This window comes from Trichechus manatus, unplaced genomic scaffold (assembly GCF_000243295.1).
Source record: "Trichechus manatus latirostris isolate Lorelei unplaced genomic scaffold, TriManLat1.0 scaffold00080, whole genome shotgun sequence".
Classification (NCBI taxonomy): Eukaryota; Metazoa; Chordata; class Mammalia; order Sirenia; family Trichechidae; genus Trichechus; species Trichechus manatus.
The window spans coordinates 5,549,761-5,571,365 of NW_004444016.1; the positions used below are offsets into that span (position 1 = coordinate 5,549,761).

The 21,605-nt window shown below is 38.6% G+C and overlaps 1 protein-coding gene across 2 annotated transcripts in view; it reads right to left on the reverse strand.

The window, feature by feature from the left end:
• ETF1 (eukaryotic translation termination factor 1) overlaps positions 1-21,605 on the reverse strand; it is a 25,414-nt gene continuing 3,809 nt past the window's right edge. Inside the window, exons 3-11 of one of the 2 annotated variants that reach the window (XM_004381046.2) lie at positions 8,602-8,777; positions 8,068-8,207; positions 4,311-4,449; positions 3,782-3,972; positions 2,896-3,025; positions 2,293-2,448; positions 1,533-1,597; positions 635-782; positions 1-364 (exon numbers count right to left, since the gene is read on the reverse strand). In XM_004381046.2, coding sequence (XP_004381103.1) covers positions 282-364; positions 635-782; positions 1,533-1,597; positions 2,293-2,448; positions 2,896-3,025; positions 3,782-3,972; positions 4,311-4,449; positions 8,068-8,207; positions 8,602-8,777 — 1,228 coding nt within the window. In that variant the 3' untranslated portion in view covers positions 1-281. The remainder of the gene's footprint in view (positions 365-634; positions 783-1,532; positions 1,598-2,292; positions 2,449-2,895; positions 3,026-3,781; positions 3,973-4,310; positions 4,450-8,067; positions 8,208-8,601; positions 8,778-21,605) is intronic. The other variant, XM_023735583.1, reaches the window with a different exon arrangement.

Below are 21,605 nucleotides of genomic sequence, written 5' to 3' on the forward strand. Positions count from 1 at the left end.
ACCATCAAGTAAAAGTAAAAACTGGGATTCTTTTTTAAATTAGTCCATAGTGGCATTTAGGAACTTAGTTGTAGGCTGCTGCGCTGACACCATGACAAACCAAAGTGTAGGGTTGGGTCTGGTTTTGTTTCGGTTTTCTTTTCAATATCCAATGCTTGTGGATTAAGTTCTGGAAATGTTCCAATTGTAAGGCAGGGATCTGTTTGGTTTCCACCACGGGTATGCTCCTTGGGTTGGATGCTGGAGGGTGAGGCACGTTTTGCCGGACCCATGTCGACTACCTAGTAGTCATCAAGGTCGAAAAATTCATCGTCTCCTCCTTGGTATTCCATTCCCTGGAAATCTACTCGGTACCGCAAGATACCTGGGGAAACAAACCAAAGGGTAAGTCATGGCGTGGAGAAGGTTCACACTAATAAGGGAAAGCCCAATTCCCTGGCAGAATTACAGGGGAAAAAGGTGACTATAAAAAATAGCCCAAACCTGAAGTCATGTGCTGCCTGTTTAAAAGATGGTGAGCACATCTAATTTGAAGGAACGTATTTGACAATACCCAGGGAAGGACCCTGGACTGAGACCCTGGTTCTGGCTCAAGACCCTGGTTTTAAGTGCAGCTTTCTGATTTGCTACCCACCTCCAATTCCACCAAATCCTTTCACAAACTGGGATCCTTCTTGTGACTTATCTGTGACAATTTCCAATGTAGCTCCAAATTTTTTGTAGTTGTTAGCAAACCATTCCAGTAAGGGCATGCTCTCAATCAGCTCATGTTCCTGTCCTGTCTGTAGGGGCGACCATGAGATACGTAAACAATGGGATTAGGAGACATCAAGACTTAGTTCCTCCTATGCCACCTCCCAACCCAGCCATTATTCTCATTCTCCCTCTGTCACATTATGTGTGAATGTATGTACAAAACTCTCTAGGTGAATTCTGGTTTCTGGTGACATAATTGTAATAGCATAGAAATTCTGACTATTTCAAATAATACTCTTCCCCAAGCTCTAGACTTGGTTATGAAATATCAACGCAAACTTAGCAGATTTCAACTTAAGATTTCTGCTGCTGACTCTAGAAGTCTGGCTGTTGTAAAGTGTCTTTAGGCAGCACTCATTCAACAGCCCAGAAGAGATGTGCCAGAACTGCTCTTTGGAGCAGCCTACTTAAGAGCAAAGCCCTCCAACTTGGAATGTGAGGAAGCTACCACTTAAAGGGATCTCCCCGGGGAAAGTGACCCTTTAAGCTGTGGTGAAACATTTAGACCAAACCTGGAGAAGCTGTTTTGGTGGAAGAGATTTCACAGCACAGGGGAGTTACTATCCCATTAAACCTTCCTCTCTACTATTTAAAGGATGAGAATGTTTTCCTGTTTGCTTAACTACTTTAAAAATATGAGTTGATAACCTCCCACTGACCCCCCAACAAGTATGAGGTTTGGTTTCCCAAGGCAGATACTCTGTGCTGCCAGAACTTTAACACACAGATTTATGTTTCCTTGCATGTATCACCAAACCAAGAAAACAATCACATACCTCTTTGTCTGTGAAATGAGATTTATCCTTCTCTTGTTCTGGAGTTAGATAGAGAATTTTCTCCTCTGCAGTATCAGGGGGGAAAAAACATGTCAACTTGGTTCTCACATATTAACAGGTGTTAGCCCCATGAGACGAGGTTAGGGAGAGAGCTCCTGATTTCATCCTATAAACTTTCTTTCATAAGCATGTTAGTTAGCATGCACTGAGTGTCCACCAGGTACACTGATCCTATCATAAGAAAACACCAAAGACATCAATGATACAGTCCTGGTCCTCAGGAAATTTAACTATCTTACGCATCCCCCTTAGAAGTGAGGATGGCAAGACTTTGTATTGCTCACTGTGGACATGTCATTAGGAAAGACCAATCACTTGAAAAGGACATCATGTTTGGTAAAGTAGAGGGTCAGTGAAAATGAGGAAAATCCTCAGTAAGATGAGCTGACACAACAGCTGCAACCATGGGCCTAAACATATCAAAGATTACAGAGATGGCGCAGGAATGGGCAATGTTTCATTCTGCTATACATGTCGCCATGAGCTGGAGTCTACCTGACAGCAACTAACAATAGCAGCAAGAAGACATCAAACAGTTCAAGCAGAAAAATCTCATAAAGACTGAAAGCGTGGGGGGCAAGGGGTAGGAGCTGCCTTCTGATTGGTAGTGAAATTGGCCATTTCTCTCATTTCTCCACTGTAGGCTTCCTGAATGCACAGGTCAGTAACAAACAGCAACCGTACTTTCTAATTCTCATACCTTCTGTGCCTTGGCAATGAAGAACGTATCTCATTATATCCAGATTTTCATAGACTATTAGAATCTCTACAGCTCCCATTTCCAAAGCCTTTAGTGTATCTTCAACTCCAAAACAGTACTTGCCCGTGTCCTGGCTGATTTCATCAAAGTATCGTCCTGTGTTTAAGAAGAGGTCAATAACAACATATACAGTGAAGTTTCTCTTGCAGATACAGAGTCTCATACTCAAAATCAGAGAGAGAGAAACAAACAAACAAAACACCCCAAAACTTAGAAAACTGAGTAAGTACCAAAAATCAGTGAAAACTATGTCATTATCTGAGGCTCCATAAACTGATTTTCAAGAGGTAACAACTGGCCCCAAATGTGCAATCATTTGGAAATGTGCAATCATTTGGAAATGTTATGTTCAGTTAAATCAGAAACAAGGATAAACAACAGCTACATTAATTTTTAATTTGGGCCTATTCATCACCCTATTAAATAAAAATGCTAAATCTGACTTTCACGTATCCATTCAGCATTTTGTTTCATATACAATCAGGTATATATACATACAAAAACATCTACAGGATAAATAAATCAGCTGAATTTTACTGATACCTATTAATTTCTTCTCTTGAATGAACTTCACGTTGGAGAGGACTTCAGTAGATAACTCAATAGCTTGGTTGAATCCATTTTCACCACCATAGGAGATATCAACTAATTTCAAAACTTTTGATTGCAACCTCTGACACAATTAAAAAAAAAAAAAAAAAAATCTCATTAGTACATTCAAAACACTTTTACCAAGACCCACTTACTTCTTAATGGCATGCAAAAGCCCAGGACCACAATCACTGAAGAGAGAGAATATGAGGAAGAAGCCCAATTTACTCAAGAGCTGTTCTTGCAGTGAGCAACGGTGCACTAAAAACAAGTAAAATTTCTTGTGTAAGGAAAACCTCCTGCCAAACAAGATAACACAGTACCAAACCAGCTTCTTTGGTGTGCCTCCTACCATAATGCTGTCTCTTCCAGAAGAACACCCTAGGGGGCTAAACCTAAACCTGTGTCATAAACCACAGGATCTTTCTGGTATTAAATGCTTTAGGCTTACTCAGTTTTGTCATATTGTTGAAAGTCTCACTGCTTCACTTACCTCCATAAATAAATGAGGAAAAGACAGAAAAGCTAGCTTCTAGTTTCCATGAAATCAACTTCCATTTTTAAGTCAATTATAGCAACCCACTGAACCAGGGGACCTCCACAGGGCCCAGAATGATCCCACCTAAAAATGGCTAATTTCAAAAGAGAGAAGTCCAGAAAAGCACGGGGAATGTTTCCTAGTAAAAACTTGGAAATACACCATCTTTTAACTCAGAGCTAGGTTTTTAATACAGGGAGTATAATACTATAAGAGTCAAAAAGATGTCTTAGTGCTCATACAGAGGACTCGCCCACTCTCACGTAGACTTAAATAACGGGGCACCTATTTCTCACTTACCTGATCAAACATATCAGATTGACTTAGTTCAGTTTTAAAGTCAGCTGATCCAGCTAAAACGAGACCAGCCACATTCACTTTGTCCCCAGAAATAAACAGCTGCACAGCAGTCTCAGCTACTTTCCGAACATAATTATGTCGCTTTTCCATTCTTAAACGGGCAAAACGCAAGGCAGACTGACCTCCTCTACCTTTGACATAAAAAAGTGGTGAGAGAAAAAGGCAATTATTAAGAAGTACAAGACATGTTGCTAATTAAAAAATAAGTTAATCAATCATGCTATTACCCAAGGAAAGTACAAAGAGAAAAATCAGTATTCCCTTAACTGGATGCTTAGCATAAACTTACTCATTTTCAGAAAGTGATAACTAATTCTGATGTCAAGAGAAAAGCCACAAGCACCACTGAGTCATCAGTCATTCTGTAATGCTTCTTTCTACATCATCTGGGTTTACTTTCTCCCCCATATACCTGTTTCCTTATTGCTAAACACAGGGTAAGTGGGCTCATGTTCTCCTCCTATATTACCGTGTTTCTTTGGAAGATCCACAGTGAATTTGTGCAGGACTTCTCTTGTGTTTCCCTGGAGTGTGCCAAAAAGTGCACCACTACCATCTATTACAATGAAGCCAAACTTGCTATCATCCGAAAGTAGCGCTGTAAGAGCCTGAAAAATGAACACATGTACCATACAATAAGCCCCAAAGCTTTCTGCTAAGGTCAAGACAAAACCCAAAAGGATATATACAAACCTTTTCATCCTACTCATCACAGTATAAGTACTATGGCAAAACCATTTTATGGAATAATTTATAGACTTCAACTATAAATATATAGAATCTGTTGTAGAAATAACCAATGGAACCTATATGAAGCCCTTCAACACACCTGACCAAGAAAACCCATTGCCACTGAGTTGATTCTGACTCATGGTAACCCTACAGGACAGAGCAGAACTACCCCACAGGGTTTCCAAGGAGCGGCTGGTGGATTCAAACTGCCGATCTTTTGGTTAGCAGCCAAAAGCTGAACCACTGTACCACCAGGGCTCCACACCTGACCAGGGCATGTAAATACAAAACCAATATAGAGTTGTAGGGCTCAACTTCTTCCTAGCCCTTGATTTGATTTAGACTGATGATAGTCTATGGAGCATAAAATTCAAATTAAGGCTCTAACTTTCAAAGTTTGACTCTCTGTTCTCATTAGTAACCCCAGCATGAATAGGCAGTATTCTCCAAGGCAAATATCTTGTAAATCAATTCTAGAGTACATGAGTACAAAACCCAGAAAGTCTATAAAAAGGTATTCTGGTTTTGAAATGTTACATTTAACTCTTGTGTACTGAGCATCATTAATACTCGTATATGAGACTCAAACCTCAATTTTATTTTAATGGTATTAACAGCTAATGATTCTGAGTTTTTATGGTGAAAACTCTTCTTCTGAAATAGCATTATATCTCCATGGTTTTGCCTCCTAAAAGAGCAAATATTAAAACAGTCTGGGACCCACAGAGAAGTTTTCACGATGAAGTCTGAATGCTGCAAGCTTGGCAGATCACTAATTGCTAGGTGGCGGCCCCTTTAGAACTAAGAAATTATTACCTATTTCAATTTAACTAAGGAAGAAAATAGCTCCTTCAAGAACTGACTAGCAAGCAGATTAATCACTAAGAATCAATCTTTATCCTACCCAAACCATGCTTGATAATTAGCATTAAGTCATGAATACTGTACATGTGAAAAAGACAGCCTTATCATAATGATCTTTGTTAGGTAGCTTGATTGAAGTTTTTAAAAAGTTCCCTCATCAGGGAATAGATTTGTCCCTCATAAGAATATATAATCAAACAGATTAAGCAGGGCGTAACTTGTGTTGTGCAGTATGCTACATTCATTTCTAGTTACCGGTATATCTGTTAAAGCCGAAGTAAACAAAAGCTATCAAGATTATGAGGTTTAGAAAAACCAATAAGGCTAACTTAATAAGTGAGCTAAAGGCAGATAACCTGAGTGCCAGGTACTGTTTAAATCAACAAGATTCAAAATCTGCTTTTATCTAACCACATACAGATAAGTGTGACAGGGTAGCTAAGAGCCTCCCCAATGAAGCCTCTACCAGGAGGAGGCTGAGGTAGCTAAGAGAAAAAGTCTCAACTTTCTATGCAGTCGACCAAGATCCAACTGGAATTGAAAGTCCTGTCAATTTAGCAAAAATCAGCCACTGTAAACTGTGTCGACAAATGCCAGTTCTAAATCCACTGTAGAGTTTTTCCCTAGGTTGATGAAAAGCAAGAGACTGAACTAGGAGCCAGCTGTGAATTCCTGATTGTTCCAGTGTTGACTGATTTAGGTCACTCTAATGAGGTTTCTTTTCCACCATTAAAGTTCATCTTATGGCTGCTTTGTCACTCAAAAGTGTGATTAAAATAAGCTCTTACAGTCCTACTATTAAAAGATTTACTATCTGTGAGCCGAAAACGAAGGGTGCAAGAAACGTAGGCATACAGGGAGAGATGGCAATCAATTAATCAATTACTTCTTTGTCTCTAATTAGTTCTCCAAACCCAGTTTAGCACTCTCCCCAAACATGGTGAATGATTGGTGTCATAATAAATTCAAGACTGAAGAAGATAATAGAAACCTGGTTTTCCCAAAGGGTTGGTTGGAGCAAATGTTCCAGCAAAATGGCATTTTTATTACATGCTTTTACTGAACTTCTCTTACAGGCCTCCTCCCCTATTTCATCTAGGGATTCAGATAGGCTATTGATCAACTTTTGCTAAGAGTAGTGGATTTGTCTCCTAACCCTAACACAACACTGGGGCCTTTTCCAGTTTAATCACAGAATATTTGGAGTGGTAACATTTTAATTCTTCATTAAAATGGTAAGAACAAATTGGTAGAGAAGTAGATCTTACAAAAACTCAAGAAATTCCCTTGTTTGTAAACCAATAAGGCCAAGACTACGGTAAGGCAAAGGAGATGCTTAATGCTGCAAAATTTGAGGCACTCACTCGTGGGATCATGCAGGGTCTTGCACGACCCTGACAGTTGCGTACCCTCGTCCAGGCTCTGATAAACAAAGTTCTACATACCCAGAATATGAAACACAAGGTTTCAAGTATGTGTCCCCCTTTCATTAAAACAGACGCCTTGCAAAACTAGTATTTTTTACATGCTTTTCTCAAGCCCTTAACTACTAATGACCTGGAATTCTAGGGTTAAAACTATGTAAAAAATTAATTAGGAAGCCCTGAAATAAACACTCTCATTTATCTTCAACTGATTTTTGACAAAGGTGCCAAGACAATTTAATGGGAGAAGGAATAGCCTTTTCAACAAATGGGGCTGAGACTGGATATTCACATTCAAAAAAGGAAGTTGGGCCCATTCCTCACACCATATAAAAAAATTAAATCAAAATTGATCATATGTCTAAATGTAAGAGCTAAAACTATAAAACTAAAACACAGTAGCAAATCTCTGTGATTTCAGGTTAGGCAAAACCTTTTTAGATATGATACCAAAAGCATAGACAGGCAACATGAAAAAATAAATCGGACTTCCATCAAAATTAAGAACTTTTTTATGCTTCAAAGGACACTATCAAGAAAGCAAAAAGATTTAACTCACAGAATGGGAGAAAATATTTGCAAATGATGTATCTGGTAAGAGACTTGTATCTAGTATATGTAAATAACTCCTAAAACTCAATAATAAAAAACAAATAACCCAGCTTAATAATGACCAAAGGATTGGAATAGATATTTTCCCAAAGAAGATAGACAAATGGCCAATAAGCACACAAGAAGATGCTCAACATCATTTATCTTTAGGAAAATACACATCAAAACCACAAGAAGATACCACTGCACACCGACTAAGGATGGCTGTGATAAAAAAAAAAGACAGATAATAAATAAGAAGTATTGGTGAGGATATGGAACTTTTCATTACTGGTGGAAAAAAATGGTGCAGCCACTTTTGGGAACTGCCTGGCAGTTTCTCAAAGGGTAAACAGAGGGTTACCATATGTCCCAGCAATTCCATTCTGTAAAGTACTGATGCATGCTACAACATGGACGAACCTCGAAAACATTATGAATGAATGAAGCCAGTCACAAGAGGTCACACATTGTATGATTCCATTATTATGAAATGCCCAAACAAAAAGGAGATTAGTAGTTGCCTATCTCTTGGGTAGCTGGGGGGAATGAAGAGTGACTGTTAATGAATTTCTTGTTGGGGTGATGAAAATGTTCTATGCTTGAACTTCTTACCTCTGTATGGAATTTGTTGTCACACAAATACAATGACGTATTAATTGGTTTGAAAGGCTCGAAGTCAATGTTGACTTTCTTTTCCTTTCCTTCTTCTGTTACAATTGTTCCACAGTAAACAACCAGACCATTTGGAGGTACTGCAAAGAACATAAACAATATCTCCACTTAAACCCATAGCCAATTTCCCTCAGGTAACAGGAAATGTTTCCCACAACCTATGATCCCTGCCCATCTATTTCATAATTTAAAACATAATAATTTTTAAATCTCTCAGGCAGATTCTCTTCCTAATTTTGAAACTTGCTCTGAGATGTTTCAGGTAGGATTTATCCCTTTTAAGTACAATAAATACGACTTAACTTTCAACAAATACACTTAAAAAAAAAAAAAAAAGGTAAAGTTAAACACCAAGGTCAAAGGGATATTGATGAGAGTTGCACCAGTTAGTAGCCAAAACATGATGGCAGCATCAAAGTGGAAAATACCAAGATGGACAAAGTAAAGGAGGAAAATGATCAAGCTCCAGATTACCTTTGTTATAAAGTTTGAGTCTCTGTTGTACAGATGTAATGGCTCCCAGGACTGAAAGGCGGTTTACTCGTGACTTAATGTTAGATGCAGTTCCAAACTCATCTGCTAACATTTTTGCCACTCGTGATATCTGGTCTTTGGGAGGAATGATCAATGATATCATGCTTGTGCCATTGCTGTGAAAGAAAGAATAACTCATTAGAGGGTCAAGCACCACATAAGTAGACAGTTTAATTTCATGCTTGTCGTAAGTAAAAGGAGCAAGAGTGAGCTCATCAGGAAGGCAGGGACTACACCAGTGTTATTCAAAGTATACCCAGAGCCAGGTACTGTGTTCACAATATGGTAGCTGCTCAATTATTTGAATGAACAGTGAGTGGGATTAGCTATGTAAAGAAGTAAAGCACTTTGACAAGGGACCACTGAAAGGCTGGTATTTGTGAGTCCTGTATGAACAGGTTTGTAATCTAGCAGGTTGTGTGCTTTTCAGTGGGAGATATCACAGCAGGGTAATGCATAAATTAAATAAATAAAGCATTAAAAACAAAACAAAAAACAAAACACCGTTGCCATCAAGTCGATTCCAACTCATACCGACCTTACAGGACAGAACAGAACTGCCCCATAGGGTTTCCAAAGAGCGGGCAGTGGATTTGAACTGCCGACCTTCTGGTTAGCAGTCTGAGCTCTTAACCACTGCGCCACCAGGGCTCCAAATAAAGCATAAGAATTCTTAAAACTGCCAAGCAGAATTCTCTCCCTAATTCATCTTTCTAAAGCCTATATGAAATATCACTTACGATCATCGGCATCATCCTGTTCCTCCCTCCCTTTGTTTTAAATTCCAGGCTCATCAAGAAAACTTTATAATCACTGATTCAGCCTCCTAAGTACCTTGATAATGGGAAAGGAGAGCCTTGGAAGGCACATAAATATCTCAGTTATGCAATCTCTGTCTCTCTTTCATAGACACAGACACACACTCTTTCCAAATGGAGATATGTTTTACATATCAATCACTTCTGAGTTTGATTAAAAAGAACAAGGTGCTGAGAGTCTGATCAATTCTGGGTGCCCAAACAAATTCATGTTTCTAGAACTGAAAAACAGGACCAAATTCTCAACTATAGGGGAGATGACCAAGGTCCCTTTTCAGCAGCCATTAGCCTCTTACTCTCTAACCTCAATAAGAATGCCAGCAACATATCCTTTTACCTGCACATTCCCAAGATATTTATCAGTACCATCAGTTAAGAAATACTTCAATATTCCTAGTTCCACCTGAACCAAACAAAATTACCTAGCAAAACATATCAGTTAGCCCATTTATATGCTAAAAAATTAAAAACATAAGCCATCTCAAACTTACTCATTGTTTTTCTTAATAATGCAAGATGTCAGAATCACCCAGGAAGTTCATTTTAGGTGATTCCTTTTTAAAAAAGCTGGCTATAAGTTACATTCTTTAAATGTATTTCTTATCATTGACTCTTCTTTTGTGCTTCAAAGGACACCATTAAGAAAGTAAAGACAACACACAGAATAGGAGAAAATATCTGCAAATCATTTATCTGATTAGGAACTTGTATCTAGAATATGTAAAGAACTCCTACAACACAATAATAATAAAAGACAAATAACCCAATTTAATAATAGGCAAAGGATCAGAATAGACCTTTCTCCAAAGACAGACACATGATCAATAAGCACATGGAAAAATGCTCAACACTACTGGTCATCAGGAAAATGCAAACCAAACCACAACAAGAAATCACTTCATACCCACTAGGATGACTATAATCATCAGAAAGACAGATAAGTGTTAATGAGGCCAAGTGGAGAAATTGCAATCTTATTCATCACTGGTAGGATGTAAAATGATACAGCCACTTTAGAAAACAGTCTGGCCCAGCAATTCCACCTCTAGCTATTTAACCAAGAGAATGAAAATATGGCCACACAAAAACTTGTACATGAATATTTATACCAGATTATTCATAACACCTAAATGTCAATCAATAGACAAATTAACAAAACGTGATGTATCCACACAATGGAATATTATTTGGCCATAAAAAGAATGAAGTACTGATACGTGCTGCAACATGGATGAACCTTGATAGTATAGCACGTTAATTATATCTAAATGAGGCTGTTTTTAAAAAAAAAAAAAAAAACCAAAAAATATCGATGGGAAAGACATAGACAATACATAATAGGATATTCCTTTAAATATACACTTTTTGGTCTCAACCCAACAGCTTACTCTCTAGAAAAGCCACAGAAAAACTATGTCTTCCTGAGAAATGTGCTTACTAAATTAAGAATAAAATGTCAATTTACTATGTTAAAAAAAAAAAATCTAGATTACCATTTTATAAGGCAAACAAGTGGCAATGGGAATCAAATCACTCACACACACACACACACACACACACACACACACACACGAAATTAACAGCCCCAAATCTGTTCTGACCAGATCTGAAGGCTAGCTTTCTTACAACAGCTATCGGTATAAATTAAGCTGATTTACATCTTGCAGGCAAAAGATCTGGTATGAGCCAAGGTACCTTAAGAAATGTGATATCACTTAACAAACTGTTTCTACCTGATACTTAATGACTCTGTAAGAAAGTTACTTCCTGAGGTCTTTATAGATCAGGTCCTTGAGGGCCACAACAAGTTTAAGAAACAGTAATTGGGAAGACTCCCAGAAAGTCTAAACTTTCCCCTAATTACTGAGCTTGCATAGTATCACAATAGTCCAATATGCCAACTTTAGTAGAATTTCATACATCCATAGTCCAATGGAAGCTGGCAAGAAAAACATTGGAAAGCTGCGTACAACATCAAGTCGAATGGGCTTATGTGCCAGTGACTAGTAAGAAAGAAGAGACACAGTGAATGGAACAACAAACAAAAGTATAAAAAAACCCTTGCTAGCTTTGTAACTTTAAGTGTTTAAAGTCTGAAAATGTGAAATCAGGTCCTTGGAAACATTTCTTCATAGGGTAAATTAATTTAACAAATGTGCACCATAGTGTTTGTTTTCTCCTCAGTATTAGCACTGGAAAGAGACCTTATCTACATGAGACCTTGCCCTGTAGAAATTCCTACTAGTGGTAAATTCCACAGGTCCGCCAGACCTGTGTTTTTCCACAAGCAGACAAGTTGGCTATCCAGTCCTTCCACCACCAAAAATAGTCACGCTTAGATTGTCAGCTGACTGACATCTCCAAAACCAGCACTGTTTCTGTTGGGGATGTCTACTCAAAACCTAGAAGTCTGGTTTATAACCTTTATGATACTTTCCCCAATAAACTATAAGTCGATCAAAAGTACACTGGAGAGTATGGTATGTGTTCTGCTGCCACCCCTTGGGTAGGGAAGCAATTATTCTCACCAAACCAGAGAATCGAGGAATTTATGATATGCAGCTTAGTTGTCATCACAAACAAGCAGAATGATCATAAAACAAGGCTGCTTCCAAGATACACTTCATTATAAAACACCTGACCCAGATATTTCTTCATCTACATTCTACATAAATGTTATCTGTTACCGTTCTTTAAATCAGCTAAAATTTCAAATATAATACTGACAAACTAGAATGGTTCAGTAAGAGTACTTGCTTACACACACACATTCTCTAAGTCAGGTGGATCGCTCTCACGTTTTTGGTTTTTATTTTCATAGCATAACTACACAAGAGGAACTTTTTTCAACCAGGACAAAGTACCTAGAAATCAAAAGATCAGACATACATAAAATCTTGCCTGTGGCCAGGTTCCATCTTCTGAACTGGATGGAGAAAGAATTCCCAAATGAAAACAAACTGATGTCTTCTATCATGGGAAAAAACAAACAAAACATGCTCTTTACAGTTGGGTGTTTTTTGACGTCTATTTTTAAGTAATCAAATGCAATAAACTGCTTTCTCTAATAATTTATCTTGTTAGGCTTTTGAAGTGGCATTTCTGAAGCCTTTTTGTTGATTCTGTCTTGGGGGTATATTTCCCCATTCCTAGAGGCTCTCAGAATCTTCAGGAACCAAGGGAGTTATTTCTTAAAAGAACTCAGTTTAAAAAAAAAGCTGACATGCTCTGATTTACAGAGTAGTCTCCTAGGAGATGGAACTAGTAGCAAAGAGGCAATCAATAGGGAATGGAAGGAGAAGGGGCTTTCAGGATAGCAGGGATGAAAGCTCAGAGATAAGGCAAGAACAGGCACCAAACTCCAGAGGATGGAAAGTTTGAGGCTTAAGAGGATGCTGGGACAAATTAACTGAGTGAACCCAAAATGCCTGAAGGAAATCCTTAAAGCAAGATGATGATATGGAGGGCAGTTATTTACTTTCCACTGCAGATAGGTTAAAAAGACAAACATTCATTAAGGAACCTTATACTCATACCCATGTAACATTCCAGAGAAGACAAAGTAGTAAAGCTACTTGAGAATTCCATTTGAAAAATGGTTCAGAAGTGTAGCCTGACAAAACTTATTTTTGTTTGGTAGATTTTTACCAAGTTGCTACGTCTGAAATACTACTTGAAAGACAGTCTTGGTGTCTTACTACTTCTGAATTTTCAACTATGTATGAAAGATTACCTTTCATTAGTTTCCAAATTCACCTTTATTTTAAGATACCTGATGGCAGGGAGAGAAAACAGAATTATTAGACTGCTGCTTCTTTAGAAATTTAAAGGATATTTGGTAACTCTCGATGTTTTGTATAAGTTTAATACAAGCAGGTTAAAGATTTTCCAGGGAAGTTTTCAAACAATATAAACACTTGCCTACCCACCCCCCAGTCCAATCAAAGGTGTTAGACCAGTTTGTGTAAACAGTGAATTAAAAATAAGGAAGCTGAAATTTTCAAGTAGAAAGAACACCCCTCAGGGGAGAATGAGAAATAAAGCTTTAAGGCACTGCTGGCTATACAAACTACAACCTTTTAAAATTTTAATAGTTTTCCTCCACTCTTCTGCTTTGTCACTATATCCCCTTTTCCAGAATCAAAAGGCTCTCATTCAAGAAGCTCCAGTGAATCATAAGGTACAGCTCTGATTCACATGCAGGCGGTAAAAACTGGACAGAACAAGACACAACAAAGAACAACATGCCCTGCAAAGCTCCCAGGGCCTCTGCTCTAAGATCTCTTTTTGCTCTCATCAGTTTTAGGGTCTTTTCCCTATTAAAAAGCATTCGTCAATGAGGACAAACTTCTGAGAGATAAAACTGCTGGGAGATAGGAGGAAGTAGTAGTTGTAAATAGACTAAGAACAGTAAATAAAACTAGATAAAAAAAACTCAGGAAGGAAGAGAATTTAAAAAGACAGCTGACAGTTTCCTCTTCCCTCACTCTCAAAAAAAGGCTACAGATAGGAAAGGTTTCTCTTCCTTGGGCAGAGAAACATTTATATGGTTACTTGAACTGTCACTAAGGAATAACAAACACTCAAAGTAACCAGAGTAAAGCCTGGGCTGTTTGCTGGGTGATGCAGATAGTCATAAGAATGACAAGCAAACGAGAATATCTAGGCACCCTTTCAGAAGAAACACAGCCTGCAAAGATCATACTAATGTTTATCACTGACAACACTCAAGAACATTTTAGAAAGGGAAGTTACAAAGCTTGAAAGAAAATGTGGTTCCCACAAGCTTGTCTACTGACCAGTTTGCATGAGAACCCCAGGATCCTTGGTGAGGTTTCTAAAACAGCAAAACAACAATAAATGCTCAAACACAAACCAAAGATTCTTCCTTCTTCCATTCTGATTCAAACTTTTGAATAGAGGGAGAGTGGTGGGGTGGTGGTTATTAGGGGTGAGATATCTGAATTTTCAAATACCAATGATTCTAAATGCATAGCTAGGGTTAGGAATCATGGTGCCTGGTTTGTCTTCTGCACCTTAGAGGAGGATAATACCTTGGGCCAGCTAAAGGAAAAGGGCCTCCATGACCTCACCCCCACCTAAAGACAAGTAACTCACAGAGTCCGCTTGCTGAAGGCAAGCTGCCATTAACCCTAGCAATAACCACTGCAGTGAATTGTGACAGCTCAGAGATTCCCAACTTTTACCAGGCAGAACACCCACTCCCCATCAAATGCTCCACCATTCACCTTCCACCAACCCTTAAGTAACATAACTACTTTCAGGTTAGGACCAGGAACATTTTAGAGACTGCCCAATCTCTCTCTAGTTGAGATTTAGAGTATATGCTCCCAAAGAAGCTTTCATAGTGTTTGATGACTGAGTGGTGCGTAGGATACGAAGGGTCAAAGTTTCCACTGCAAGTCCCCTCTCAAGCTCATATCCATTGCTCACAAAACTCAACCTCAAGTCTCAACAGATCATTTCTAGGCAGTATAAGCTAGAAGCATGATATGGATCATCAGCTTAAATTCAATCAGTTCTGCCCCAATTTCTACTCATTTCCAAAACTATTTTATTCATGGTGGGTTTTCTATTTGCCTTCTTCCACCAAGTGCAAAAAGCTAAGTTTAAACTTTGAAACTAAGGACAACTTTTTGATATGAGTTTAATATGGGAACAGAATAGAGGGGCAGTTAGGAACACAAGTTTTAGAATCAGACAGATTAGAGTTCATGTCCCTATCCCACCATTTTAATGGCTGTGTGACCTAGGGCAAATTACATAAATTCTTCTGGGCCTCAGTTTTACCATTATTGGATTACAGGACTAGCCAAATCTTCCAACAGAACAAAAATACCCCTCCCCTCCCAAAACAAACAAACAAAAACCACTGCCCAAAACAATATGGCCAGAACACTGGAAACAGCTTTTTGTAATTTATCATAAGGCAGAACTATAGAGATTCAGTCCCTTCTAAAACTTTAAACACCTATATTACATAAAAGCTTACACGACTTTCTCTTACATCTGGGTTTAGTATTCTGATATAAGTATTCTGATACACGCCAGGTTCAGTCACTTCTATCTGGATATCAGCAACTTCAAATGAGCCTGAGATCTGACCTCAACTTTCTCTTCCCCCAAGTATCAAACCACCACTAACAGACTGTTTACACCAGGCCCTTAAGCTTCTTGAGGGCTGAGATCATTTCAGCACCTAGTGAAGGCTCAAACATTGGATGAATGAATAAATGGTTTATTTTCTAACATCAAAAATAGGGTCTTCCTTATATATTCTCCTGCAGACACCAGAAATTTATTCTAAACTACCAAATACAATACCAGATAAAAATCTGCCAATCCTTGGATAGGCACTAATATGTGGCTGAAAATGCCTACCTGCCTCCTGCTTTCACTCCACTAAAACGCACAAACCGCCCTACTGTTAGTCTCCTACCATAACAAAACGAACGCTTCTAGTGTCTACTTTTGTCACCCTGAATTTTTATACACTGGGTTCATCTTCACCTTGACCCCCCCCCCCCGCGCCCCACCCCAATCTATGATGTCAGCCAGGGTGGATGGAGCCGCCTTTTGTAAAGAGCTTGCTTAGAATACCAAACCAGGAGGGACGATTCTGTTGCTGCTCAACGGGGCTAGACAAAGTCACCTGAAATTGGGTTTGTGCAAGTGACCTTATAGTCAGATGTCATTACCAGATGGGAGAAAAGATCAAGATTGGAACATACTGAGATGATTACAACAGACTCTACCCTAGGGAATAGAAGAACTCATATGTTCCAACACTTTTCAGCAGAAAGTTTACAAGGTTCTTCTTAGTGTTTTATCCTCAAAAGTGCTAGGATTATTCAGTCATCCAAAACAAAAATTTACATGCCAGGTAGAGTATTACTTTCTCTACAATTATAGGCATTTGCTTTGTCTTAAAAAGAAAAAAATTAAATATCAATCACAACCAGTGTTAGGGACTCACCACCACTGATTACAGGGATCCCATAAACAATAGAGGCAGTTGCTGGCCAACAGAGCCACACTTGGATATTCACCTCTTAGCTTTCTTGACCACTATGGAAACACTTTTCAAATAAAACAAAGTAATATACTTCATGTTAATCTTTCTAATACACAAATGAGCTTCTAGGGAGGGATTTAGCAGCAAGTTATTTCCCTCACCACCAGATGCTCATTAAGAATAAACATGCTCAGTACTCAAGTTCTTCCTTGGGTAGATCTGCAAATATAACATGCCTGTTTTTATCTTTGCTCCTGGGTCTCAGCACACCTGCTCCCTCTGGTAAATTGAAAATCTCCTTCAACAAGAGTCCTCTTTTCAGAATGGAATGGGAGATGTTTCTACTTAGCAAAAGAAAAGCTAATCAAAAGAGCCAGGCAGTGTGGTATAATAGTTAAGATGACAGGCTTTGAAATCAGAAAAATCGGGACAGAATCTGGCAGTGCCCCTTACTAGGCTGTAATATTAGACAAGCTACTTAATCTCTCTGTAGTTCAATTTCTTCATCCATGAAACAGCAGTAGTAAGAGCTGTTGTGAGTAAAAAAAAAAAAAAAGTATGCTATTCATCTACAGAAAACTAGTTTCATTACTTGGTTAAAACACATCTCAGCCAGGAACCGCTAATTCTGAATCTTTCCTGAGGATCCACCTCACTCAAGTAGAGTCATAAGGGCCAGAAGATGCCAGAAAAGGGGAGTAGCTTGAAAGTAGGAACTTCTTTCAGTAAAAAGTTAAAAATATCATAGACATTAAGGAATTAACGTTTGGGGATCAATAAAAGTATATTTTCATTACTTGCAAACTAAAGTTTATTTAGGCTGAAAGGCAAACTTGTAATGGGATTGTCTTAAGTTCAGTCATGCCAACTTTACCAACACGGCACACATGTACAAAAGCTCTGCAATATTTCAATACTCTGACAGCTCACTGACCATCAACCAACACAAAGGTTTTAAATCTAATTTTAGGCTAGCTGAGTTTTACCAAAAATGAATTTCAATTACAATTTCAAAGTTGCGTATCAGTTATAGCTCCACTCTATTACTGCAGCAAAGATACAGTATCAAATGCTAATAACACTCAAAGTAACATTCTCTGTTGACTAGGACACTATGTATCAGTATAAAGGAGCCCTGGTGGCGCTAGGCTGCCAACCAAACCCACCCAGCGGCTCCACAGGAAAAAAGAGCTGGCAATCTGCTCCCATAAAGATTACAGCTTAGAAAACCCTATGGGACAGTTCTACTGTCACATTGGGTGGCTCTGAGTTGGAATTGACTCGACAGCACCTAACAACAACATGCGCACCAAGTGGTTTGTGAATGGCTGCTAACCTAAAGGTAGGTGGTTTGAACGCACCCAGCAGTTCCATGGAAGAAAGGCCTGGCCATCATGTGCTTCTGTAAAGAGTACATTTGACAATGTCCAACACCTCATTTAAGAGCCTGTTCAAAACCCACCTCCCTTTAGTCTTGACCGTAGTCATATGCTTACACTACACCCCTTCAACATGTACTGTGTATTATTCTGCACTTATTAATATGGCACTGGAAATGGTTCATATTATCACTCCAGAGTTGTGTTTCAGACCATGTCTTCATTTTATTACACATTTCTTCCAAAATGTCTAGTGCCCAACTTACAGCAGGTGTTTGATGAAGCCTGTCAGCTGACTGGTTAATAGTTAAGGAGATGTTAGAGGATCACATGAAAATGGGAAAACAGAAGAGTGCAAGCCCAGCAACCCTGAGTTATCTGCATGACAAGAAGCAGTTGTCAGGCACCTGAAAACATCAAGTCCTTTGAACCTCGTAGGAAGGATTACAACAAGATGTAAAGACAGTAAAGATACACACGAGATGAAAGCTACACGTCTGATAATTGCTTTTAAAGTCAAGATATAAAGTCAAGACAACTTAGATGATTAAAAAAGGGACAAATGCTTATAAACACTTATAAGGCACTTATTACAAATTAAGTAGACGAAAGAGCAATGATTTAAGAAAGGGCTGGCTGGATCAAAGCACAAAAACCTGATCAGCCTGTCAATTTAGAAGAAATCAAGTCTGTTTTCATCTTTGTATCCGCAAGAGACAAATACTGAAACTGTGGCTTTCAATAAAACTCAATTATGTTGTCCAGGAGGTGAGAAAAAAGCAAGACCATTCTTTTTCTTACTGTTCATTCACTTAGATGCAAAGAAAGAAAACAGTATCTCTTCAGAAAGTGACAAAAATAGGAAAAAGGGGAATTTTTCACTCCTGAACAGGCAGTAGGCAAGGGTTCAAAGTACGTGAAGTGGCATAAGCCAAAGTTGTTATCAGAGAGAACTTCATCATATTCTCCATGGACAGTGCTCCAATGAGAAACCTTATACTCTCATCTTTCCAACTTGCTGGAGAAAACAGCTTTGAACCTCCTCCCTAATCCCTTTTCCCCATCACTAAGACAGAAGGCTGCTGAAGAATTAAGAGACTCCCACAGAATGTATCCTAGGAGAAGGTTCTATTCCGAGATCCCTGGGGAATAGTCTGGATGCAGTTGGTCAGATCCAGCTGTGAGTCCAGGGAAAGAAGTTTCTCCTTCCTACTCTTCAGAAAGGATCTAACACCATTTAGCCTTCCTGCAAAGCTGACACAACTTTAAGTTTTCTCAGAACCAAACATCTTCCCAGCGTAGGAGGCTGCGCTGAGCACACCTGCAACCCCAAGCTCAAAGAAAAAGGGTCCTCTGCAATAAGTGTCCAAATCATGTATGTGTGTATCGGCGGGGAGTAATCTGTAACCTACACTGCACTTTGTTCTAAATGGTGTTCTAATCAGGTGCTCTTGCTGACCTAGGAGTGTGTCCAGGGTAAGTCTTTCCTCCCTGGAAAGGATAAGTGTATCTGCTATTACAATGAGAAGTCTGTCAAGACATGAAATTCAAAGACTGAGTGATTGTTCATTAGGTTCACAGTACACAGAACACCATGCCAGAACACAACGGCTGTTAGGACTACTTCTAAGCTGAGACAGGCACTTAAGAGAGGACAGTACCCTCCTCACATGTACTCTCATCTCTCCTCTTCCCTTTACCATTTCTCTGCTCTCTCATTTCTTTCTCCCTTTTCTCACGGCTCAGACCTGTTGGTGGTATTTGCATCCTGACACCTTAACTATATAATTCTCTATCAGGATATTTCTAAAAGACCAATGTTAGCACATACAAAAGGAAGGAAACACTGTGTGGCAAATGTGATGCTAGGCATTTTCACCTGTATAATCTCACTTAACTGTCGTCACCACCTATACCAAGATTGTCAGTAGTTTTAAGAGTGGACACCAAAGCTTGGAAAGAATAACTTGCCCTCGGTAGTTGTTGAGAGACCACCAGGACCTCTGTAGTTGTCTGTTCTATACTCATCTCGAGTAATTTATTTTTAATTCTTGACTTTTCTCTCTTGAGGTCTTTTATCTGTCTAACCATGGGAAACAGAGAAAAAGAAAAAAGCCCAAAGTGAGGATGATAAAAGCCCTCTAAGAGCCTGAACCTTGAATGATTCAGATACAGTATAAAAGATTACAAAGTATCATGTTGTTACAATAAGTACTTCAAGGATATTAAGAATTAAAGTAAAAATAAAAGTACCTGAAATTCAGTGATGGAGAACGTTCCTTTTATCAACATTTAGTTGAATGTTTTATTAATCAACAAATTTCTCTTGGGAAAGGTACTTAAACACATGTAACACACTAACTTATTCAAACCATATAGATTAAATAATCCATATTATTTATCCATAAGATATTCAACAATCTCACAAAATTTTTAACTTTTAATTAAACAGAATGTGAGAAATTTTGCAGACATTTTTAAAAATATGATTCTATTTTGGGGCAAAAAAAAGGCCATGTATTTACTGGCCTAAAGGAGACTGGAGAAACCTCGCGAGTATGGCCCCCAGACACCCTTTTAGCTCAGTGGTGAAGTTACCTCCGAGGTTCACTGTTCAGCCTGGGAGTGGACAGCCCAGTAAAACCAAATGAGACTAATGAGGTACAGGAGTCCAGTGACAAGGGCCAGAAGGCAGAAGGGGAGAAGGAAGCTGATGATAGGGAGCACAAGGTTGACTAAGGATATTGTTGATGTGTTGTGAGATTTTTAACCATTGTCATAGGGCAACATTTGTAGTAACTGTTAAATGAGAAACTATTTTGTTCTGTAAGCCTTCATCTTAAGTGAGAATACCAGCACAATTGGAAGAGTGTAGTCAATGTCACTGAACTGTGTATGCAGAAATTTTTGAAAGGGTGTATCTTTGGCTATGTGTATTTTCACCAAAAAAAAAAAAAAAAGTTGAAAATTTAGAGGGTTAAAATGTTGTGGGGTTGTTAACCAATGTCATAAAACAACAGGTGTACTACTGTTTCACGAGAAACTATTTGTTCTGTAAGCCTTCACCTGAAGTACAATAAAAGAAAATAAAATAAAAAGGCGATGTGTGGCCTGGAAATTTTTATTTCCTTCAAAGTCAAGGTATCTACGAGTTATTTTTAACTAAACAGTAAGCTTTAAAAATGCCTACAGACTACAGCAGAATACCCAAATGAAGTTTACAAGCCACACGGATTTTTAAGCATGGGTGGAAGGCCATGACGATTATCTAAGCCCTCATTATATCTAAAACATACAAAGTTCCCCGCTAAAGATTAAAAAAAAAAAAATTCTAACATCCACAGACACAACTTTACCAATTAACCTTGTCTGTTTCCTTTGTCATGTTCACTACTGTCCTTGGCTAGAACAGGCTCTGGTTATGATTTTACCACCTGAAAACTACAAAGCTTCCAACACTGTTTCTGGGGTTACCTCTTGCCAGCACACAAAACAGGGAAAAAACAAGACAAAAAACACCACACCATACCTGAAAAGAATCTAGGCAAAAGCCACACACCACCCACAGTCCCAAAGTTCCTACCTACCTTGCTTGTAACATATGTTCACCTGCTTTAGTTCCTTATTCAGGATACCCGAAACCACAGTTCCACTGACATGGCCCTAGTTCCAGTTTTGGCTGATGAACACGTTTGTCCTCATTAAGCCAAC